We start from the raw sequence: 26867 nt of genomic DNA, 5'->3' as shown, positions 1-26867 counted from the left end.
TATTCAAAGCTTGCAGTGATCAGTTCCCTTTTCATCACATGTAAGGCCCGAGTTATCGGGAATTCATGTCTTTTGATCTCGTGGGTTTACTGATTAATTCTAACGAGTTACACACTCATATATACTTTGTACAGTAAAATACATTGTATATTCCTTCCTAGTCCTTACAAGGTATACGAGGAATGACTTCGCATATGATCATAATCTCTTATTTATTTATTTGTTTATTCTTTAAGAGTCGTGATATTCGAAGCTTTACATTTTACCCAGTAACCACTTGTTGGTTTCCTTAATTTCTGATTCCTATGAGTTCAGGAATAACCTTCTTACACAGACTTACAACAATCGTACTCGTGTACACATTTATGTTTACTATGTACAATGACCGCATTATTTTGTATATTCTTCCAAATTCATCACAGGAAGAGTAAGTGATTACGCGTAGGATGTTCATCTTTTTTGGGGTTTTTTTTCTTTCTTTTTGGTTGTTAAGTACCGCAATATTCAAAGCTTTGCATTTTGCTCAGTAAAATCACTTTTCATTTCTCTTCTTGCACATGATATTACATTCTACGGCACACCTTGTCATTATTATTGTGCCATGTACGTAATGAAAAATAAAATCGATGAAAAAAAAGATAAAACTAGAAACGCACTCGCGGAGAGCGCAAACCTCCGCCAAGCATAGCCTATAGGCCTATTTCCAAATGATAAAGAATCCTTTAGAATATAAAAAACAATCCTCATGAAGACAGTGCTCAAGATTACTATCAAAATTTAATCACCTGTTCCTTGTGTCATTATCAACTTTTTACTGAAAATTTCATCCAAACCCGTTCATAATACTTTGAGTTATTTTGTGAACAAACAAACAGACAAACCAAGGCCGGCAAAAACATGACCTCTTTGATGGAAGGCAATAAACTCCTAAGTAAAGAATAAGGATGAAGAAAATAATGATTAAGAAAAATGCCGGATTGGGTATCCTTGGATATCACGACTTCTGCGATCAAACGTTGAATTTCCTGCTCAGAGGCGCCATAAGGTGGGAAAGTCTGTAGTCTGCGTAGTTTCCTTCGATCAGACCCTTTGCGTTGTCGGCTGCGTACCAGCAGTCCTGGTAGTCTCTGATCAAGGGTACACGACGAATCTTCCGCATGACGTTGACGCTGCGCTTGTCTATGCTCAGCGTCGCGTTGACGCTGTCGGCAATGACCATGGCATCGACGCCATCCTGATCGACTTCAGTCGGGATGGACACCAGAACATCCTTCTTCTGTTGGAATTGACCTTGATGGTGAAAAAGGAGTCGAGGGATTGGACAAATTAGGAATTGAATCATGAGAGGTAATCGATTCCGACCATAAGTCTGTCTTTTATTCCACTTCATGCAGTCGTGCATTTTCTTGTTCGCAGTAGAGGTTTCGTTTCTATTGTTGATGTAATGTACATTAATATGCATGTAGTGGCCATTTTCTGTGGTCAGATCCCTTCGATAAATAGCTAAAATAAAAGCAGATTAAGAGAAGATGACGTCGTCCCTTTCTCCTAACAAAAACACAAGGTCTTTAGTCTCCCAATGTTTCCAACTCCTTGTTTTCTTTTTCTTTTGTTGTTGTTGTTGTTTATTGTTGTTGTTGTTGTTGTTGTTGTTGTTTGTAGTAAGCGCGGCCAATAAATATTGTCACCCTATATTCTATCGGAACATGGGCAAAATGAACTATGTGCCACAAATTAAGTTTTTTTTTTCTCCAATACTGACATTATGCCGTCAAACGACTGAAATTATAACTTAAGAAAAAATCTGATGCCATCTTACCGATCAGCCCGTGAACTTCGTTGGAAAGACCACGCCTCTCTGCGACGTAGAAGCCAAAATGGGTCACTCTGTGAGCCTTGATGATGTCATTGGGATCGTGCGCCCTCACGCGATGCAACATGATGACGATCGCCACTTCGTCCCCGTGGCTGATAATCACGTGACGCTTGTGGCGTACCTGCACGACGAAGTCTCCGACTCTCAAGGTGAGGTCGTCTTCCCAACGCAGCCTGAAGGCTTCGGTGCTAACCTCGATGAAGTCGGGGGTGAGGAGGAGATAGCGGTCGTTCCCGAGACCGACCCTCATTTGGCCGAAGTACGTTCGCACCGGCTCGTCTGGTTGGCCGTTGACGTTCTCAGACTGGTTTGCCATTCGTCCAGCTGGAATCACTAACGCCGTAACCGTGAGTCCTAAAACAATTCAGACAAGTGAAAGTTTTGTCATTTTTACACCGTATCAAGACTACCGAGCTCTCATTACACGAATAAATAAACAAATAAACACACAAATACACAAAAACAAAACAGTAACTTCTCTGAATCATCGTAAAGCTGCATAAAAACAAGAATAAATAACCTACAGTTACTTTGATAACAGTTCCTGACATACATTGTAATCAGCAAACAAGGGACAGCTGTGTGGCAAATATGGACCCCATTTCACATTATAAAAAATGATATGATAGCAACTCTTGCTGGAACGGCAATTGTCATGGAAAGGAAAAGAATCCAGCTTCCCGATTGCCATTAGAAGTCGCCATTCCAGCAAGAGTTGCTATTCTAACATCTTTTATGAAATTGGGCCCTGCTCACTGCTGAGACAGGAATGAAGACTATCTTCACAGGACATGAAGATCGGTATTCGAGAGTGAGACCCACCGAGTTTGGGATCATCCAGGAGACTGAAGACATCGCCGGGATCGCCATTGATGTCGAAGCAAACGGTGACATCGGTTTCCGGGAGTTTGATGAGAAAGTGCGGATCACTATCAGCTGTCGAGAAAAAAAAAGTAAAACCAAATTCAAATAATCGATGACAATTAATAGGAGTCAACTTGGTTCTTCTGGTGATCTAATGAATAGTTATAGCTTTGTTGAATCAATAATCAGCAGTTACTATCCAGTGAAGGGCTTCTCATGACAGCCTTGCCGTTAGTTTAAGAATATATCATGTCCTATAGTATCCAGAATAATTTTCATATTCTGATTACACGATGATCTGACTGATTGATTGCTTGAAGACTGATTGGTTGAAATCATTACCGTATGAAACTGACTTGAGATTTAATTAAGTTATATGAATTCACAGAATAAAATTTGAAACAAAAAGGAATGAAAAGGATAGGCCTACAGTTATTTAAGCAACAACATATGGGTAGATTATCTGTCTATCGTCACCATTACCAGGTATGATGCCATAACTTGAAAAGCAGAGCAATGTACATACGACATGTACATTTTGCCAAGAAATTGATAGCGTTCGGGAAAGAAGCGATTATCACGAAAAGTGATTTTGACACGTAGCATCAGACAAAATGACAAAACTCAATCCAACAAATACCCGTAAGTAGCGTACACAGATAAAATGCTTTTGTGTGTGCGGGTTCCAGAAGGGCATTAAAAATTGATGTACACCTCTAAAGGGAAGTCAGTTTCTTCGGAGAGTTTCTACGTTTTGGTATCAAATTAATTGTTCGTTCTTACCTGAAGACAAAGGCGCCTGAGGTCCCCTTAGGACATAGGAAGTGAATGGTGGGCTTGAGGGTCCTGCAAGAAACAATTATTATTTTTAAAAAGTCATCAAAGACCAGTTTACGCATAAATTCCGCTATTATCTTCACTGGACTTGAATCAACTTTTACTGATGCATACAGTTTAGTGCAAAAGTCATGAGCATGAATATGACGATATCTTGATAAGCAAACATGACTGACGTAGAGTAGATAATCATAGAGCAATATGTTAACGATTTCATACTTAACTTCAAAGAGTTCTGTGGCATTAGTCATGTGTTATCATAAAACTGCAATGGATCGTTGGAATCAATGAGAATGATTTCAAACAAAAAATTGTCACAGTGATTGATCGCACTTCTTATACAGCTTTTGACACTGGCACCACAGCGCTTTTATACAGCGTATCCAGAGTGAGGTGTTCATTGGTCTTTTGCCGTCAACGAAACCAATAACCCAGTTTATGCTGTGGTTTCTTCTTCTGACCATCTGGTCTGGTGCTCTTTATCTCATTTTAGCTTTTTGTGCTGAACACTTTTCATTCATCAATTTTGCAATCTGATTTACTCATAAGGGGTCATTGTAAACAAACCTATAGTTTGCTTCCGGTGATATTGGGTAGTGTTTGTTATGGAAGTGAATTATTAAAGTTGAATAAAAAGAAGATAATATAAGATGGACATGTGAAAATAACTTCACACAATTAACGAATTTTGACATATAGTTTTATATGAAAGCTTTCATCTTCTGGTTTGAATTGAATTTTTATGCTCCTCTTGTAAAAGTAATGGTATTTACACCAGCCATGATAGTTATGAGTATACTTCACACCAAACAGACTGTTTTAACCCGCAAATTGCCTTTTTGGATATGTGTGCATTTGCATGTGCTTGCATTCGTATCTTGATGTAACTAGATGATGTAGATAAACCACATGGGACCAAGGAATGACCCCCTGGAACACGGAGGAGGTGAGATTTTCGAGATCTGCAACCTAGTGTTTTTCTTCGCTTTTCAAGTAAGCATACTTCATCATTTTAAAAGGATGGCATAGTTTCGGTTGAGATGAGGATTTTAATTTTTTGCAAGTTAATTGTACAGAAACCACTTATATAAGATATAAAAGAACATACATCCTGGATGAGGTTCATCTAATCGGTGATTTCAGAGAAATATGTTCTTCTTTCACAATCACGTAAAATTATTCTGTACCTTGGTGAGTACTTAATGGTGGCTTCTTCAGACTGAGTCATACTGCCATCTACGACGAAGTCTGAAAAAGCCACCAGGAGGAGGCGAAAGTGCTCGCTAAGGTACAAAATAAGTTTACGTGATTGTGAAAAAAACAAACAAACATACAATTCTAAGAAGAATTAAACGTTTCGTTAATGATAATCGGTTTTGAAGTGGCTGAAATATCCATAAACAAAGGGGTCCAATGACAAGGTGGGATCTATCTTTTATTAGGACCACTTTGTTTTGCTTTGTTTTTGGATATCTCAGCCATTTCACAACTGATTTTCATCAGATAAACTTTTAATTCCTCTTGGAACTGTATGCTCTTTAATATTTTATACAAAGTAGATACAAATAGTATCTCACAAAAGCTGAAAACCCGGATACCCATCTCAATCAAAACCATACCATCTCTATAAGCTTCTTTCTTACCTCACTGTTCTCGTCTGTACATGACATAATATTCCATAACCAGAATCATATTTTTACTGTTTTGCGCTCATGGAGTGTAAAGGGACTATGTAGTGCAAATGGATGTTGACCTCTAGTATGTGGTACAATATTCCATGCTGTTAATGAAGCCATGGGCATATGGCGAGAAAACTGCAGTCCCAACGTTGTATTATCTTGCAAGCACAAGACTGAACTTGATTAACAATGGGCAAAATTGTATAATCTCAAGACAGTAGACCATTCTTATCTTATCAGTATGAATTTTAATAATCATGATTAATAGGCCAACGATGCCACAGACAGTGTGCACAGGTACAATACACCCATTCAAAAGGCATTTTGTGAAATTAGAATAATGCCAAATAACGCCATCATATCTGTCCTCTTTACATGAAATCTTGATAACTGAAGTTGTATGCTATATCTATATAACTTTCTATCACATGAATATCATCAGTATGGCTTTTCGCTTAAAGAAACACTTATATGAAGATATATATATATGCATATATAATTTATATATATATATATATATATATATATATGCATTTTTAGCACGTCTGCTTGTCTTTTCCTTGTGTACGGAGTAAATCAAATGCACAAATGATGGCTCCCTATTAGCTCCAGGAGCAACCTCAAATTCACACCGTTATGTCGTGGTATCAAGTCCTTTCAATCTGCGCCTACAGTGCAAATATATACATGCATGCTCTTAAATACTATTTCAGTTTCAGTTTCAGTAAGTTGTATGATCACAATAGTTGTACTATTGTATTCATTAGCATGTCTTTAATCCATGCGCCACTTTGGCCCGATTTCACGAATGTGGTTTAAACTTGGACCAAAGTCTGTGCAAATTTTTTCTGCGTAAATACGATTAATATACAGATTGTGTATGCCGACAGACGTACGTCCGGTAACAAACGCCCGTTGATACGCGCATGTTTCAAGTCTGAATTTTGATTACGGACTAAATCTAAGCCTTCCTCGTGGATGCGGGCCAGAGTTTACATTTTTGCTTATACATTATACCTGAATTTATCAATGCCATTCATTCCTTTGGCCCACTTTGTAACGCATCATTGGCAGTGCACTTCCAAGGTCAGTATGCTGTGTGAATCACCACAGCGAGTTATTGTACGTATAACTCCGTTATGTAATCATAATTGACGCTCTTCTATTATATTAATCACTAGGGGTGGAATTTCTACCGACTTTGTTTCTTTGATTCAGTCGACTCGAATGTTTTCACACACAATGGCCGATTCCTCTACTAATCACTATATTCTATATTCTATCCTTGCGATGTTGAGATTCTGACTATGTGTTACCTCACACATAGTTACATACGTTTGGGTTTTTCAGTACGAATACCAACTTTTCTGCTTTTCATCACAGCCAACGGCGTAGCCAGGATTTCATTTTAGGGGGGGGGGGCGATTAGTCTGCGAGGGAGCGAAGCGACCGAGCCCGAGCGAGCGGAGCGAGCGAGGGGGGAGGGTTTGGGAGGGGGGTGTCCCCCCTCCCACGGTAAGAACTTTTTGCATTTTGATGTTGTAAATGGTGCAATTTGATGCATGTTTTTGCGCGTTTTATCGACGTGAAACAGTCCCACTTGTTTATGGTAGCAGTTTATTTTGATGTAGATTATTATTGAACAATTTGCCTATAAAATGGTATAATTTATATACACTTCTTGTATTAATTCTATTCACTGAATATTATGAACGCGACTGAACCCGATCGAGCGGAGCGAGCGAGGGGGTAGGGGAGGGTGTGGGAGGGGGGTGTCCCCCCTCCCACGGTAAGAACTTTTTGCATTTTGATGTTGCAAATGGTGCGATTTGATGCAGGTTTTTGCGCGTTTTATCGACGTGAAACAGTCCCACTTGTTTAAGGTAGCAGTATATTTTAGTGTAGATTATTATTGAACAATTTGCCTATAAGATGGTATAATCTAGATAAACTTCTTGTATTAATTCTGTTCACTGAATATCATGAACGCGACTGAACCCGAGCGAGCGGAGCGAGCGAGGGGGGAGGGGAGGGTGTGGGAGGGGGGGGGGGGGTGTCCCCCCTCCCACGGTTTATCTTTTAAGAACTTTTTGCATTTTGATTTTGCAAATGGTGCAATTTGATGCATGTTTTTGCGCGTTTTATCGACGTGAAACATTCCCACTTGTTTAAGGTAGCAGTATATTTTAGTGTAGATTATTATTGAACAATTTGCCTATAAAATGGTATAATTTAGATACACTTCTTGTATTAATTCTTTTCACTGAATATCATGACCCCGACTGAACCCGAGCGAGCGGAGCGAGCGAGGGGGGAGGGGAGGGTGTGCGAGGGGGTGTCCCCCCTCCCACGGTAAGAACTGTTTGCATGTTGATGTTGTACATGGTGCAATTTGATGCATGTTTTTGCGCGTTTTATCGACGTGAAACAGTCCCACTTGTTTAAAGGTATTAGCCCACATTTGTAAACCTGCAGCAATTGGTCTCATAGTTAGCATGGAGTTTGGGTATGATTGCAGTAACACCTGTGCAAAATTTCGTTCCAATTAGTCCATTACTTTCATAAAAATAAATGAAAATGCACCGTATGCATGCGTATAAAAACGCTCGCTAGCTCCGGTCCACGCACGTACTACATGCGTGCGATACATGTGTAAGTTAATGTACGTAGCTAGCCCGCGCTCGTAATTCGATTTTGGGTCGGGTTGACCCGGTTTGAAAATTGATTTTAAAACGATGATTTTCTCTCTTTTATCGAATGGTATAGACAAAGAGCAACAGGTGAGGTATGTTACTGCTAAAACTTGTACTTGAAGTCATATTGGACCTGTTTTATGCAGTTTTGATTTTCGTGGGTTTGCAAATGTGGGCTAGTACCTTTAAGGTAGCAGTATATTTTAGTGTAGATTATTATTGAATAATTTTGCCTATAAAATGGTATAAAATTCTTTTCTCTGAATATCATGAACGCGACTGAACCCGAGCGAGTGGAGCGAGCGAGGGGGTAGGGGAGGGGAGGGGAGGGTGCTTAGACGCACCGGCGTAGCCTGGATAATGATCTTCTGAAGCGACCGAGCCCGAGCGAGCGGAGGGAAGGGCGTGGGGGGGGGGGGGGGGGAGTTGAAGGAGGGTTTGGGAGGGGGTGTTCCCCCTTACACGGTGAGAACTTTTCGCATTTTGATGTTGCAAATGGTGAAATTTGATGCATGTTTTTGCGTGTTTTAACGAGTTGAAACAGTCCCACTTGTTTAAGGTTGCAGTATATTTTAGTGTAGATTATTATTGAACAATTTGCCTATAAAATGGTATAATTTAAATACACTAGTCTTCTTGTATTAATTCTTACACTGAATATTATGAACGCTGTCTGTTCAGCAATCAAACAGAAAAAAACATGCACACGAGGGTGTATATGTATAGGGGCATATCCCCTTCCACACGAAGGTGATTTTGCGTTTTCAGACCTGAAATTCAGCGATCTGGTGCAAATTTTTGGTGCAATACTTTTTCATCGAAGTGTTAAAATCACGGAATATAGCTCTTATTCCGAATGTGCACCATCTGTGCGTATGTATAAAGTCTAGTGAGATAGAGCTTAGGGGAAGGGGGATTCCCCCTCCCGCTCGCGGAGCTTTTGCGTTTTTAGAATTGAAATAAAGCGATCTGGGTATAGCCACAGTCTGCTTCTTTGCATGGCGGGGGGGGGGGGGGGGGGGGGAGCGAGCAGGGAGAAGGCGTGGGCGAGTGTTATCTCCACCCTTCCCTTCCGATGGAGCTTTTATCTTTTTAAGGTTGAAATTGAGATATCTCGTATACGCATATTTGATGGAATCAACATTTGGGAAATCACAAAAAAAAAAAAAAAAAAAAAAAACTGATGGGGGGGGGAGGGGCTGAGGGAGGAAAGGGTCGATTAAAAGGGGAAATTCCCCTTATGCATGAGGGAACCTTCAGTTTTCGGAATATAAGTGATAGGTCTTGTGCACTCAGAATAATCAGAATTTTTTGTAAATCTAAAAAGTGTACCTAGCTAGGGAAAGAGGCACAGAGGGGGAGGGTTTGGGAGAGAGATTTTGCATATTTTGAATTGAAATTCAACGATCTGGTGCACACTTTGAGTGAAATATTCAAAAAAAAAATACTTATTAAAATTGATGAAAGGTTGCAAAGGAGACCCGCTTCGTGTGCATGCATACAGTATACACGCATTTTTTTTTCCGCCTCCCAAATCCCCGGTCCAAATCTTAGGGGGGGGGGGGGGGGGGGGGGGGGCGACCGCCCCCATGCCCCCCCCCCCCCCCCTGGCTACGCCAGTGCACAGCATAGATAGTTTGTGGAAGAACTTTGGTTCGGAGTGAAATTGTGTCTAACCTCACTAAATATTGATCCCTCTATAATTATTGATCTTAAGCAAAACTTGGTAATCAGACATGTCCCTTTCATTACCCTTTTGAATGGTTAATCTCCTGTGCACAGTAATAGAGTGAGTAAGTGAGTAGAAATACAAACAAGTTTTACTTCAGTGTTGGAACATTGATATATCAATTTAGCCTTTCCAGATGTGTTTTTATCAATGGTTATTAAGAATAGTGAAGAACATTACAACGATTTTCCATCCTACGCGACAAAGATATTCTCTCTCCCATAAGTTATACAAACTGTGTATCTGCTCTGAAAATAATTTCCACAGGACCCAATTTTTTTGAGTGATCTGGACAGAGAATTTATCCAAGCACCATCTCTTATTTCATTTCAGCATAAAATATATATTTTTTGTTCTTCTAAATTTATGTCTGTAGCGATTTTCTTTATTTACTTGTAAAATGTGGAACATGGAACAATGAAAGAAACAAAACAAGCGATCAAACAAAGAACATAATCCAAAGTCTTACTCTGTTTCGGAGCTGCTTGCGGGTAGAGTGATTGGGCAACGTCGGCCACCTCGTCCTCCGCGACGACGTCCTCGCCACCGTCGATGGGCTCGTCGACCGCATCCTCCTCGGGCTTCACTACAAGCAGCGACGTCAGTGGGGTGACGAAATGGTACTTCATGGAGAGGTTGAGCGCCCTCTCGGTGAGATTGTCTCTGGCCGCCCGGTTCCTGGTCGTCTTCCGCTGGTCCAGAATGTTCTTAATGGAAAGGTATGCCCAGAGGCGCTGGGCGAAGTTGTCAACTTCGTTTCGACTCAGAGTTCGTTCCTCCTGTTCGTGGAAGGGGAAGAACAGCAGAATTGGCAAGATAATAGAACGGTAATGCATGATAATATGTGTCAGGACGTATAGTGTCACAGGTAGGTACATGGCACGATTACTGGAGTTTGATACGATAGGGCGTGTGCCCTGCGTGGTGCGGTATGTGATGGCATAGTGTGTGTGCCTTACCTCTACAAACACCCATCATAGTGAGTTTGATTTTTAAAGAGCCAATTTAATGATAGACAGGGTAATTCGTAAATTCTTAGCATGAATTCTTTTTAACATAGGTAAGTGATTTAGGCCTGTCGAAATTTCGGCCACGTCACATTGGGATATCCTGGAAGCCATCATCACTTTTTTTTTTCTCTTTTTTTTTCGACGTAAATGCTGGAAAAACGTCTTTAATCTTTATAAACTTACACATATATCTTATTTCATTCCACTTGCGCATATTACAAGGTCTGGGAAATTAGTGGGTGCATTTCTGCACCACATGTTTTTGGACATGCTCTCAGAGATTTCTCCTGGTTCGCAGCACTGATTTCAAAGAATACAAGAAAATGTGCTATACGCCTTTTTCTGCGAGCAGTTGCTCCGCACAATATTCTGTACAAGACAATGATGTAACGTTTTCTATCTCGAAGCTTACGTCAACGGGTACTGAAGTGTTAAACTCGATGCCGACATCGAGGGACATTGCTGTTATCGTCACGTCCAGTTGGAGGTCATTGCTCTCATTCCCGTCAACGAGTGAGAGCACGGCAGGCTGTGCTGCTGAGGCGAGGATCGTTTCGTTTCCCGCCGGCGTAGCCGGGTCGTGGTTCTCCACAGTTTCCGTGGGCTGGTCCGGCTTGTTCCACACGGCATTGATCACTTCATCCTTCAGCTTTCCCGCTACGGTGATTTCCGTGCCGTCGTAGTACGCCTTGAACGAAGACTTGGTGAGACTGTCCTTGTCTATGAGGTTGTTGTTGTACTCGATGTTGATGTTAAACAGAAGGGGGTTGGCAACTTCGTCGTAGAAACCCTTCATTTGCAGGGCCGCGTCGGAATCTTCGTACACTTTCCTCGCCAGGCCGTTGTTGTTGAGCGAGAGCTTCTCGAGGAAGTTATAATCAACGCCATGGCCGAACCCGATGTTGAACACGGAGATGCGTCCGTCAATGATCTTGGTGATTCTGGAAGTGATTTCAGCAGTATTCGTGACCTCGCCCGATGTCGGCGCACCGTCCGATAGCATGATGATCAAGGGTAGACTGTTTTCCCCCGTGTGCTCGTCCAGAAGACGGACAGCTTTCAAGAGACCTCCGTAAAAGTTTGTACCTAGAGTATGAATGCATTAACATGTGACCCGTTAATACAAAACTCTCATAAAATGACATAATGAAGCCGAGAAAAATGTAAAAAAAAAACCAACAACAACATGGTTTTAATACCAGCAAGGTAAGAATTTTGACCCTTGCGTAAAGATTCAACGTTTCATGTCTCAACAATCTATGGTCTGAATCTCTAATGCTTCAGAATTGTTTTGAAAATCTAATTTTCAGATTTATTTCTAATGAAGTACGTTACATTGGTTTGTTTTGAATTCACATATATTTTTGGCAACTGAACTGCTCGGCCGATTTTTATTCTCAGATTGTTACATTGTTAGGGTGATGGCCGTTTTTTCTTCTTAACGTTCTCTTTTCTAATTCTAATTAGCAAGATGGCGTGTACTTTATTAGACTATCGTGGTGTGTGAATATAGAAATGATTGATCTTACCATCATAATAGTAACGACAAATGAGATAAAAATTAGTATTTAGATATATGCCTTGCGCACTCAAAATGGGATGAGTAATAGTATCCGTCTTACAAATTTAGGCATTACACGTATTCAATGTTTATTCGCTTGAGTATTTCACAGAAATTTCAGCAGCCGTTTATGTTCATTCGGTTGTGAACATCTATTTTTTTTTCTCAAATCATATTACTGAGTACTAATTCAAGAGAACTAGGCCGTCGCACATACTGTGTGTTTGTGCGTGCGTGTGTATGTGTGTGCGCGCCTAGGCACGTACAGTGTATGTGTGGAGCAAACTTTATCATGGATTCTTAATTCATCTTTCTCATCTAAAGCTCAATTTTTACACGTCTGTCTATTTTTCATGCTTCTTACACTTAATGTACTGAGTTGGTGCTCAACGTACCTCCACTGGCATCGATCCTCTTGACATATCTCTTGGCATCGGCTATGTTTTCTTCCGTTGCGGGAACCATTTGATTGTCCCGCCAGGCCTCCACGCTGTTCTCAAAAACCACGACGTTGAATGTGTCGATGTCTCTCACATCATCCAAGATTGTGGAGAAGGCTTCTTTCGTCTGTTTTCATTTTTTTTTTTTTGGGGGGGGGGGGGAGGCGTGGGGGTGAGTAACATTGGAATAAAGAGGTAAAGAAAGTTACTGTGAAATCACTTCCCCAAAATTTGTGAATTGGTCTGCATGCCAGTGTTAGTAAACATCACTGGATTCTCCTAAATCTGAAGATAGTATGAACTTTATATCATTTATGTGACGGTGACAAATTGATCTGGTCTTAATTTTTTCTCCAAGGACTTGGGGTTGTGAAGGGGATTCAGGCTTAGCTTGATTTGCAATTGTAGAATTTATGTTTGCTTTATTTATGTTTGGCTTAGCGTACATATATTTCATTAGAGCATTAATGTAGCAGGAGCACATGGCACAGGCCACCTATATAAATATATATATATATATATATATATATATATATATATATATATAATATGCATATATATATAAACATTTACATATTCTGGTTTGATTGCAACGCCGTGTGAGATAAAATAAAATAGAAAATAGAGGAGCAAGAATGAAAAAATGAAGAAGATGATGAAGAAGAAGAAAAAGAGAAAAAATAAAATGGAAGACGATAAAGAAGTAAGGGAACAACAAGAATGACAACAATAACGAGGAGATTAAGCACTAGAAAAACGAAACTTGTAAAGAGGGGGTCGAGAAGAGACGAAAGAATATGAGGAAATTTAAAGGGGTGTAACCTGCCATTAGCATGCTTGGTATAATCAAACAATGTAAACTTTTCTTTTAACCTGTCGTATTTTATTTCCTTGCATCGATCCGCTCTCGTCGATGACAAAGACCACACTCTTCCTAGCTGTCGGTAATTCAGTAGGTGAGAAGTAGTGCACAAAATATCCATTGACTATCTGGAAAGGAGAAAAGAGGGGTGTTGTGACAAAAAAAAACAACAAATTAATGCTACCTTCATTACAAAAAGCAATACTCTTGCTCAGGCCTTCAATTGCAACGAATGTTCATCAAATCACACACTAAATCACAGACTTGGTCATCACACACCACTGAGCTGGTCGACCACTGACTTGGTCATCACACACCACTGATTTGGTTGGCTGAACAATAACTTGGTCATCACACACCACTGATTTGGTAGAACACTGACTTGGTCATAACACACCACTGACTTGGTCATCACACACCACTGAGCTGGTCATCACACACCACTGAGTTGGTCGACCACTGACTTGGTCATCACACACCACTGACTTGGTCGACCACTGACTTGGTCATCACACATCACTAAGTTTTTCGAACACTGAGTTGGTCATCACGCACCAACTCAGTAACTTATACGCGAACACAATAACACACACTACCATACAGACTTACTACATTTCTACCTACGCGGTATTTTTATTATACTATTTCTTTTATCGATAATTTGATTGTTTGTTTATCTATTTTTACCTGCAGATGGCCCGCCTTTACGTTGTGCTGTACGTCATACTTGACGACGAATTCACCCACGATGCCGTTCTGGGTTATGAGGGCTCCCTCGCCGCGGACATCGAACACGATGCGCGAGTAGCGCGACCTCGTGGCGATGGTCGTCAGGTTGTTGAGTTTCTTCTGGTCCTCGCTGTCTGACATTTCCCAGAAGGCCTCGACCTCCTTGAGGCCCTGCGGCTCGCTTATATGGACGTCGATGCGTACGTCCGGAACTTCCTTCAAATCGAAAATGAAAAGTAGAAGAATCCAGATTTACAATTTGCACGTGAGTAGAAATAAATGAAATAAAAACAAACAACAGAAAGATTCACAATAAATCAATATTTTAATGTTTTTCTCCACTTTAAAAAAAAAATGATATGTGAAAGCAGTTTAATCTTTAAATTTTAAAGTTTAATCTTTCCGTATTGCACCAAACTGAAACAATGCTCACTGCTCGTTTAAGGTAATGACGCTCACTACTATCATAGCAGCTGTAATTGCATAACAATGAAATAACGGAAATGATCATGAAAACAATTATCATAGTGGTAATAAAGAGTGGTAGAATAATGATGAGGGTCTCTTATCTTTGATATCATGCAACGAGATATGAATAAGAGGATGAATCATAACATGTCTTGTACAAATCGAATATGAAAAATGCGCGAGTAATAACAATGTGTATAGAGTATGTGAAATTAGGATGGGAACACAGTTTCTTTGTTTGTTCGTTTGTTTTTTTTTTTCTTATGCAGCACAGTCTTTACAATTGGATTTTTATCTGTCTGTTTATGTAATGGGACCGCATAACTTGAGTCTTGATGGGTTTAGATGTCGCATTTTACCCCAGTACAAAGTAGATTTTTCGCCCAATTTCAGCAGATTTGCATTTGTTCTAGCAATCATTCAAGTTCGAGCGAATTTCAACGATCACCGACGGAGATCAACATTCAAAAAGCGTACTACTTCATCTAGTACATCATTATACGCTCCACTTTGTATGAAGGTTTTCGGAAATCACAGAATCCCTTCCTAAGCTATGGGAAGGAAAGACAAGATTGACACGTGGGGGATATCCGGCAAAATGGGCTTAAATACATACACTACGTATACATGCCTATAAATACATATACATTGTTTATATATATATATATATATATATATATATATATATATATATATAAATCTACACACACACGTATATATATATACATATAAATGTAGGAATATGTATTCATGTATACATAGGTACTGAGTATATGAATACGTATAAAGCCCATTTTGCCGGATATCCCCACGTGTCAATCTTGTCTTTCCCAAATAGCTTAGGAAGGGCTTTTATGATTTCCTAAAACCTTCATACAAAGAGGGTTGTGAAACAGGGAATAAGGAGAGAGAGGGAGAGAGAGAGAGAGAGAGAGAGAGAGATGGAAATTGAAAGAGGGAGCGTGACAGATGATGAAATATTAGAAAACAAAGAAAAAATATAATGTATGTTTTCCCGCTCAATTTCATCACATTTTCTTTCGAATTAATGAACGCATTCTCGACAATTCCGATGGAGACGTATTTTTCATCTCGCGCACTTTTTCGAACAAAAATGTTCAGTGAAAGGGGTAAAAATTTCAAAGATACATGCACCATTTTTCTCTTTCCTCATATAACACACTCACACACACACACACACATGATATACGTTATGTACATGATTATACGTAATCATGATTATATTCTAAAACAGTGCATAAACATATGAATCTCTCTCTCTCTATTATATATATATATATATATATATATATATATATATATATATATATATATATACTTCCTACTTAAATGAGCGAACTCAGTATACTGTTGTTCAAAAAAAGAAATCTCCCATTCATGAAACAAAGGTTGGAGTACCGCAGGGGTCCATATTAGGACCTCTGTTGTTTACTATTTTCATGAATGACCTGCCAAGAGTAGTTGATGAATGTGATATAATGATGTATGCAGATGATACTGTTATGATGTTCAGTGATCCTAATCCTGAAAGAATAGAAATGGTTTTGAACCGAGAACTCAAGAAAGTGAAGTCATGGTTAGATGAGAATCACCTCACACTCAATGTAGATAAAACACAAGTACTTGTTGTTGGCACCAAACAGAAGTTTGTTCAGTCCAATCTGAATATGGTCCTTAAGGTGAATGATGTAATTATCAAACAGGTCCAAAGTGTGAAGTATTTAGGGGTCTGGATGGACCAGCATCTTAGCTGGCAAGAGCAAATCAAATATACTTCAAAAAAGATAGCAGCCAGATTAGCATTACTCAGACGAGTTAGAAAATATCTAACTCTTGACAGCGCTAGATTGCTTGGTAATGCACTGGTCTTACCTTACTTTGACTATTGTTGTAATGCCTGGACGAATTGCAATCAGCGCAACAGGTCGATACTGATCAAACAACATAAACAAATGGCAAGGATAATACTGAAAGCAAATCCTTTGACACCCTCCTCTCAAATGTTCAAAACTTTGCACTGGATTCCCACGGAGGAACGTTGGCGGTTCCATCAGGCTAAGCTCTTATATGATGTAATTAATGGTTCTGCTCCATCCTATTTGATTGATCGCTTCACGCTATGCAGTAGTACACATCGGTACAGGACAAGAAGGGCTGGCACCCATGGTCTTGTTTTGCCTAGAGTCACCTCTGAAAGTGGGAAAAGGGCTTTTTCTTTCTCTGGAGCTATGCTTTGGAATGCACTTCCTGCAATCATACGCAGTTCTCCTTCAAAAGCTACCTTTTGCTGTAATTATTTGAAACATTTCGCCTCATAACCTGGGTTATTTGTTATTTGATATATGTTGATCTTGTTAGATCCATTTTCTGTAATCTCTGTTGTATATTTCTGTAGTGTTATTTGTCTGTTTCGTTTGACTTTTATGAATGAGTTTGTGACACAGGGCCTCTAGGGAGAACAGTGCGTTGACTACTGATAGGGCCACCCTGTATAAATATGACTAAATAAATAAATAAATAAATATATATATATATATATATATATATATATATATATATATATATATATATATATACATATACATATGCACATAACTAACAACAAAGGGTTTCTGCTCGCAGTCTGAGAAGACTTTGGTACACACAGTAGTGATTACTGAGGGTGTTTCACTGAGCGGCGAATGTTTGCGAATGTAGTGATTTTAGGTTTCGTCTAGGACTAGTAAAAAGTTGCAATCAAGTTTGTTAACAGTTGCAATCAAACTCGCAAACAGTTTTAATAGTCGCAAACAGTTTCACATGTCGCAATTTGTCTCAAAGAAATTTTGAACATATTTAGAATTCAGGTATGAGTTTCTTCAATTTGTCTCCCCCTTTTTTCCGACATGTTTGTAATTTACAGAGCAGCAGTTGCGATCTTAACAAATTTTATTTGTAGAGGGAGACAAATTGAAAAAAAAAAAAACTCATACCTAAACCTTCCCCTCTGAATAATATCTTTATGTTATGTTCACAATTTTTTTTGCGACAACGAAAACTGTTTGCGAATTTGATTACAAGATAATGTTTACGAACCCTGAACCTAAAACCTAAAATTCGCTAAAATTCACTACGTTCGCAAACATTGGTCGCTAAGTGAGATATCTCTTAGGAAACTCCGTGAAAGACGTTTTAACGAATCTTCGACCATAGGGCTTTGTCAAGTTAATGGCAGATTTTACGCATGATGTATATGATATATATATAACAAAATGTACAAGTATATTGCTATTATAGATGTTATTAATCCCTACTGCTATCGTGTGATATTTGCGGTTTTCGCTGTACTCCACTTCAGCACATGAAGCATGTTGTCGGGCGCTATCTATTTACTATAGTGGTTTATGAGTGTGGCATTGTTGGTTAGATATTACCTGGTCTGGCTGAATATGGATTCGATGTTGGAACAAGCCATTTTTCCTCTTCAGCAGCTGCTGGTATGTGACGTTGAAGACAACAGACGTGCGGGCCGACACTGCCACGGACACCGTGAACTTGGTTGAGTCTGAAGAGCTAATTCATAATCGACACCGTTATCATTATGTAACATCAAACAAGCACACAGAGGAAAAGAAAGCATAGAGAATTATGTCATCCCTCTTTCTCTTTTGCTAGGAATATTATACATCTATATACAGTAGAACCTGTCTATAGCAGCCGCCAGAGGGAGATAAACAGTGTGGCCGTTACAGACAGGTGGCCGCTGTAGACAGGTTATCCGTCATTTTGTGTGTGTATTGCTCGCAAGTATAAAAATTCATTATCGTTGTGAAGCACTTCTTTGTGCCTATGAGTATATGCATGCGTACAGTAGTTTCATGCATTACAGTGCCGCTAAAATAGATCGAATTGTTACATAGTAGCATGTGAACCAGCAAACAAGATTTTCACGAGTGCATTTACTATGACTGAATGGCCGTGGCTATCGCTAAGCTGTTTTCAATTTAGCAATGACCGGTACAGCTGTAAAGCAGAAAAACGCTCTGAATTAACAGCTCAGCTGCGGCCATACATATGGATCTGTGGCGGCTAACAGACAAATTAAAATTCACGGCGAGAAACAAAATTGGTGGCCGCTTTCAAGATATTCTCGGGGGTGGGGAAGGTGTTCAGCGACAGCATAAGGCAGATGACCGCTACATAGAAAGGTCGCTGCTAAGGCTAGTTTAACTGTATAAAGCTTGTGCGTCTCAGTGTCTGTTTGTGCTATATTATAGACAATATTGTTTGTGGTTATTCAGAGTCTATTGGCATCTGCAGGCGGAGTTATTCTTTTCGTTTCAGTACATGGTCGCGTGCAGTATAGACATGACCTCTAGCACGTATACAGGAAATGCAATGCTGTCAATCGCAAATCGCTTGCCATGTTTACCAAAACAAATTGCCCATGATGAGTAAGCAGCATTCTAAACCGTGGACGCTCTAAATACGCGAGGGGCTCTCATTTTATTCCGAAGTCAGAGGTAGGCCTACTCTAAACCTGATCTTTGGCTTGACCATCGTCATGCGTTTTTACATAGGGCCTATAGTTCGAGATCATGCAAGCACTATTCATTATTTTGATACACACAAGAATAGACTGTGAAAGAAATTAAACCTTTCTTTTTTAAAGATTACTAAATATTTTCAATATCTATGGACTTTAAAGAGAAATTAAGTACAAGAAAATACCTGACCTTTCGGGCCCAAGAAGACTCGCCTCACTAGCTTGGATATCAAAATATTGCCATTTCCATGCATGTTACACTTTTGTGCACACACACACACACACACACACACACACACATTCAGAGGACATATCGATGCATTTTCTGAAACTTTGTGTGTAATGCCGAAGAGGTCATGACCTCTTCGAGAACTTTCCTTCCGTCAAAACAGAAGACATAAATCTACATACAAAACAAACAAGGGGAAATAGCCCGGTAAAAATAACAATGATCATCCTGATCCGACAGTTTTTCTGATCTGTCCATGATTTATAAAAATGAAATGATTTTCTATTATAGATGATTCATCGATTTCCGACTTGTAGGGAATTCTAGAGACAACGTCAAATATTTCTCCCGGCTCCTATGACTTACCTCTGTTTTACTTGACCTGCTGTTTGACCCCTGGCCTTGGCCTCGTTGTACTCCTTCTGCGCTACTTCCTTCGGCTTCACCTCAGAGTGGTAGACCACGCCATCTATCGTCCTGTATGGTGAGGGGGCGTGGAGAGATCAGGTCAGAGTATAGAGGGGACGCGGAATGGAGGGGGGGGGGGGGTAAGGAGCTACTTATTCTCCCAAACTGGGAAAATTAGAATAACAACAACAATCTTAACACAACCGATGACTATCCTTCGGAGATTCTTCCCGTCAACGCGGACGTATACCATTCACCTTTGACATCCCCTACCTGCCCATCAGTCCCACCAAATACGCCACAAAATACAAACAACAAACAACAAACAAACAAAAACAAAAATAGAAAAACAGACAAACAAACTTTCCGCGACCCCTGGCAATGTTCTACCTTAAAGCCACTGTCTGCCATTGGAAGCACTGATTACAAAAATGTTCGAGTTATCACATTTGATGCATATGTATACTGTAAGAGTTGTATCACAAAACATCCTACCATAAGAATTAAAAAAAAATGCAATAAAGCCACAAATATATAAAGAGATACAATTTCATCGCTAATTTTCTCAATAAACCATAACTGAAGACGGTTTATTCTATATACGGTTTTAACTATTGTTCACATCTTATAGGCCCTATATCTACAATGTAACACTTAACATTGGTCATACTGATTAACTGTTAAACATTGGTTGTTTCTATCCCTTACTGACTTTTTAGAACTATTTTGAAGCACTAAAGCTGTTTTTTTTTTAATCTGCAAATTGTTAACAGTGGCTTTAAGAAGATGAAGTAGTACCTGTATGCACAAACAAAAGGGTCTCACAGGATTACATAATCATAGAAAATTAAGCTAAACAAAGTGGTCCTATATAATAAAAGATGGGTCCCACCATTTATCAGGACCTCTTTGTCCTTGGATATCTCAGTCATTTCAAAACCAATTTTCATCAAATAAACTTTGAATTCCTCTGAGACTTTTCCTCATTATCTCCCCCCCCCCAAAAAAAAAAAAAAAAAAATAGGTGGACGCCTGAAACCCCTTCTCAACCAAAACCAAAACCTTCGTGGAATACTCCCCCCCCCCCCGCCCCCCCCCCCCCCCCCGGACTTACATGGAGAAGGCGCTAATGAAAGCATCCTCGGGAATTTTTACGGTGAAGGTGGCCTCTGCACTGTGGTTCTTGTTCATGTTCTTCAGCTTGCTCCGAAAATTCCGTGCTCGAATAGCGCGCCGTGATGTATGACGTCACAGAGATCTTCAGAATCTCGGGCGTCAACTTCACGCGGGTAAAATGACGTGGGAAGAGAAAGGGGGGGGGGGGGGGACAAAGACTAGATTTAAACCAAAGCAAGAATTCGTCATAAACTCGAGATCATAAAACTTGTCATCAGTGACAACTGCTACATTTCTACGACAAATTTGCTCTCAGCCAATCAGATGCAAGGATTTCTGTAGCTTGTCACATCTATGACAACTTGTCACTGATGACAAGTTTTATGAAAAAGGCCCCGGATAATAGGAATTGCAATGATCTCCAGTCAGACAAGCAAATAATTTCTGTTTGTTTGCTTGTTTTTTCTTTTATCTGTCATGAATCAATACCCTAACTTAAAATCAAATAAAAAATGTTTATCATGTAATCATGAATATACATAATATATGTACATACCAAAGGTAATGTTACGTCATTAATTACGTCATAACTAGCCATTTCATCTAATGCACATGCACGTTATTGCTGCTAATATCAATGTTTTGCGAAAATGTGTTAACTTGTCCACTTCTAATGACGGTTTATTTCATTTCAGACGTTATTGAAAATTCTTCTTATCCATTGTCTCATTGGATACTCTGTTCATTAAAGCCAACATCGACCTGGTGTGGCACAGCACTTCGATTCAAGGGGCATTCCAGACGATTTTCATAAGTTTAGGCCTACGTCATGGAGTACATACAACTCAACAGTTCCATGTTGTGGAATTTATTGCGGTCCTTCAGCAGAGAAACCAATACTCTGAAACACCCAAAACAAATTACACTGGGAATAGGGCTGATGACAGAGGAGCCTCACATAATCATTTCAGAAATGTCGCAATGTAATACATTACAATACCATAATTATGCTTAACAAGTTCATCTGCGTAGAATTTATGCATGCTTTCTTCTTTTGTTGTGCTTCCTTGAGCCTTTACTCATGCATTTTTATAGTGAGGCTGCCATGTCATCATACTTGTTCATTGTGATCTGTTTTAATTTTCGAAAACATTCTTATTCCTCATCCCAATCACTATATTATGAAACTCTGTACCCATGCAGTATAACCAATTTATAGTTGTTCAAATGTAAAAGTTTGAAAATCATCCGGAGACGTTCACAGCCACTTGCTGGCTATGGCCATAATGCTATAGTTCCATGCCCTAGTGTGACGTAAGAAAGAAGTTTGACCCTTGTCGTGCGTCAAAGTTTGTCCAGACCTCTTGTCGCATGTTCCCACGCTCTAATATCGGACTATCTGTATCCTGAGATTTGGAAGTCGGGATAAACGTGTCGACGGAAAGAACTGTACAGCAAAACGGCTACTAAGAACAAGCAGTGATTTATTAACACCTAGATGCTAATTAGCTGGAAGGGAATGCATTGGTTACACTATTAAAATGGAGGAATTCCGTCTCCACCCCCTACTTTGTGTTATTTTCCGGAGCGCTGGAAATTAGCGAAGTCTCTACTGCGATATCTCGTTCTTGCACACATGCGAGAGAACAATATGTACATCCAACTTTCGTGGTAAAACAAAATTGCCTTTTAAACTGGTTGGAAAGATAACATTACAAATCGGACCCATGTGTTTTCGTTAGCAAGATGCTTGTAATAATGACTGACTTTGATTTCCCTTATATATTTAATTGCTATGAATTTACATGCGAGTCTTATCCTTGCAGCGGTCAACGCGAACAGCGACGTGGGTGATAATCACTTTGTTCGACTAATTATTTCCACAACCTTCACTACTCGCCCCCGCTGCTGCCGCATCAAATGGCATCATACATGTATCTATGAAGATAGCAGACATAGAGCCGTGCTTCTTCTTCTTCTTCTTCTTCTTCTTCTTCTTCTTCTTCTTTTTCTTCTTCTTCTTCTTCTATTTCTTCTACTACTCCTCCTCCTCCTCCTTCTTTTTTTTTCATCGTCGTCGTTTTCTTCTTCTCAATTCTTTTTCCTTTCTGTAATTTTTCAGGATCAGCGGTAATGGTGTTTGGTAGCGGTAATATTGACAGTAGCGACCGTGATGAATGGATTGTTGGAAGACGAGAAAAGGGATGAAGATAGGTATAGGCAGACGAGGATGTAGTATAGTAATAGATGGAGAAGCATAGATCTGTATACCGGCTACGTTTGAATCAATCTCTATCGAGAGAGGGGATATATATATATATATATATATATATATATATATATATATATATGGCTCCATACTAACTTTTTTTTTGTTGTTGGCCCGATGGGGCCACCAAAATCATCAATTTCAAATTTTTGGTTGCCCGAAAAAAAACCAATAAAAAACATTGAAAGTCCTGTTTGTTTGTTGTTGTTTTTTGTCGAGCCCTGTATATATATATATATATATATATATATATATATATATATATATATATATCTTTGACTACTCACCGTGAGCACAGGTATCTCCACTTGCACTGATTCCCACTCAAAGTCGCCGGATCCGTAACCCGAGAAAAATCCGGCGACTCCTCGCTCTTCTCTGACCAGCAGGTCCCCATCGTCCAATTCAGCATCCGGGTCTTCCTCTGGAGGTTCAAACGGCCCTGAAAGGGGTGGGGTGGGGGGGGGGAGGGGGAGGGAGGGGGAGGAAGGGAGACACATATCACGATAATGTTTGAAGTGAATTGTTGTTTATCATTAAGTCAGAGTATAGCATTAATGATTGTTAATTGCAGAAATCATAATTAATGAGAGGATATAGAACAGAAGCTATACTACGGTGGGACACGAGTCAACTGAAGACATGGCATAAAATCAACAAATGGGTGACATTGCGCGCGAAAATCAGATAGATATCATAAAATCATCGATAGTTTGATCATCTTAGTCCATATCCCTAAATCTCACATGCCTTAGACTTCTTCTTCAACTCAGTCGTGCTGCTTTTACAATTTCAAACTAGACTATAAAGTTTACCTTTTTTGTATTGGCAGATGGAAACAGAGAATATGGTGGAATTGAATCTGACAAGGCCTCTAGATATTTCATAGTAGAGACACAACAAATATTGTCAATATTTCACATACCGGCAGAAAAAAAAAGGAGGAAAGTGCAGAATTATTTATAGTCTTCCGTACGACTTGTTATTTAAAAAAAAAAGAACTTGATGAGTAAACGTTTTATACTTATAGTGGGGATATTTTTTTTTTCAGTCACCACACTCAAGCTTGCTTGTTGAAAAGAAAGCTATATACCGGTGTGCGAAAAGGAACGTTTCTTATATTCGGTTTTCGGGTATGGTATTGATAGAGTGCTTTTATATGCGAATATCGTGTTTTGTTGTATTTGGCCAAATAAGATGTAATGAAAGGGTTTAAACAGGCAGTTACAAGATTATGAATGATTTTGAAGGTGAGTATGCAATATTGTAGCTTGATTATTTCTTAGTAGGGAGCTAGTTTAAAGGACAAGTTCACCTTCATATACATGTGGAATGGGTGAATGCAACAATATCATTAGAACACATCAGTGAAAGTTTGGGAAAAATCGGACAATCCGTTCACAAGTTATGAATTTTTAAAGTGTCTGCTCAGCCACTGCTGGATGAGAAGACTACTACAGTGTATGATGTCACACGCGTACAACATAACAAGGAAATTTGACATATTTTTATTTTCTGAAAAAAAAAGTGGACATTTCTTCGACTTGTCACTGACGTGTCTTATAAGGGTAATTATTCCACCTGCCTTCTGAAAGAGGTAAGTCAAGCGTTCTTTTATTATGCAAGAAAAGGGAAAATATGTGGAATTTTCTCTATGTTTTCTTTATTATCGTTGTACACATGTGACATCACAAGCTGTAATAGTCTTCACATCCAGCAATGACTGAGAAGAATTAAAAAAAAAAATCATAACTTTGAACGGGGTTGTCAAATTTTCCTCAAACTCTCACATGTCTGTTAAGGTGGACTTGTCCTTTAATGTGGCAAGCAGAGAGCACTTTGGTGTTATAACAATTATTAACATCAAGCACCATCTCGCATAATTCTGCATCCATTGTACCTTTTCCACAATGGTTTTTTGAACAATTTCCCATGCCGTGTACAGCAAAACTCAATATGAGGTGATATAAAAGCATCTATACAATATGACGGAATCTGATAGAAAAGATTGTTTAAGCAAATCTCTCTATACTCTGTCGCCTCTTCATACAATATGATATATTGTATTATGAGACTCAGTAAAATTACGTACAATGTAAAATGGAAAACACTGACATGAAATCGAACATGGCACACAAGGCGAAGGAAGTACGGTTACAGCTCGTTATTCCGAAGGTTCGTTATTCCGAAGGCTCTTTAATTCGAAGACTCGTTATACCGAAGGTTCATTGTTCCGAATTTCATTTTCGGATTAACGAATCTTCGAAATAACGAACCTTCGGAATAACGCCACAAATGTTCGGATTAACAAACCCTTTTTCATTTTCGGATTAACGAACCTCTAGGTGTAGGGAATTTGTGTGTTTCGGATTAACGACCCTTCGGAATAACGACCCTTTCGGAATAGCGAACCTTCGGAATAACGAACAGCACCCGGAAATACAATGACATGCCATATCATATAAACTAGAAATATGTAAGAAAGACATAACTTACTGGTGATAATAGCGACATCATCGTCATGGAAATCGGCATCCGAAATACCCGGCGGCAGACACGAACCCAGCGAGGCGAGCGCGGCCAAGGTGAATAGAGCTCCGAAAGTGCCAAAGAATTCATCGTTTTCATAGCCCGCCAAAAGCTCCCTGTTGATTTGAGTCACTAGCACAAGTGTATAATTCGTGCCCGTTGAATCAGGACAGCAGTAAAAGAGAAGTTTGGATCAACTTGCCCGCTTCCGACTCCTTGTGGGCGTTCTGACTATACCAGCCTTCCAACATGTATTTATAAATGATCGCGTCAAGCCGGAAATGGACACAGAGCGGGTGCGCGGCGCGTGTATGCAGGGACATTTTAATTGCTGTTATCATGCATGACTAGAATTCATTGTTTATGCCATCGGAATGAAACTTCCCTTGCATTTTAGCATGACAAGCATCTTTACTGCAATGGAGCCCTTTGGAAGAAAACACCCCCAACAATTCATCCCATGTTGCAATGTAAAAGCCTTAAAACATTTTGATTGAGAGCGAGAGAGAACTTTAGTTCTATAGATTATGAGAAATAGAGAATAATGAATCCTTTACTTTATTTGAACATAAAACAAAAACCCTGTTTGTCCATCATATGCTGCATTTTTTATTCAACGCTTCGTATCCAGTGGGGAAAAAAAAATCTTTATTCTTATGTCATCGAAGAAGAGCATGACTTACTTTTCTAGAATTGAATGAATCGCTTGAAAATCCTCTGTTTCCAAATGAATTTACAATTACATGAATACATAGCACTATCACTAATTGGCATGTCATAGTTTAAAACGAAATTCAAGAACAGAATGGATAGTATGAAATAACGAAATATTCATTTCGTCTCATCTATTTCCATAGTTTCTAAGTGAAAACAATGTCGCTGTAAGTTAGATACCACAAAAGAAACGGACAGGATGGAAATATTAAGTAACGAGTGGTTACTTTAAGAGAAATATAGTTATTTTATGAGAAAAAAAAAAGATAGGAAAGTAAGAGTTTAGAAATTCTTGACATACCTGGCAT

General features: G+C 39.3%; 1 protein-coding gene across 1 annotated transcript; it reads right to left on the bottom strand.

Moving 5' to 3' along the window:
• Positions 1 to 391: 391 nt before the first annotated feature.
• Positions 392 to 26867, bottom strand: LOC139732134 (inter-alpha-trypsin inhibitor heavy chain H3-like). Its single transcript, XM_071643008.1, is given in 16 exon segments — positions 392 to 1290; positions 1820 to 2230; positions 2699 to 2812; positions 3524 to 3586; positions 10148 to 10457; positions 11101 to 11774; positions 12645 to 12816; positions 13563 to 13679; positions 14239 to 14496; positions 18183 to 18321; positions 19890 to 20000; positions 21046 to 21143; positions 21145 to 21210; positions 23604 to 23758; positions 25813 to 25977; positions 26861 to 26867. Coding segments are annotated over 16 exon segments (3141 nt in total). The 3' UTR covers positions 392 to 1009.

This window comes from Diadema antillarum, unplaced genomic scaffold, assembly GCF_040938485.1.
Source record: "Diadema antillarum isolate AM-2024a unplaced genomic scaffold, OU_Dant_1.0 seq00000400_RagTag, whole genome shotgun sequence".
NCBI classification, from domain to species: Eukaryota; Metazoa; Echinodermata; class Echinoidea; order Diadematoida; family Diadematidae; genus Diadema; species Diadema antillarum.
This window is presented reverse-complemented; position numbering and strand designations above follow the sequence as displayed.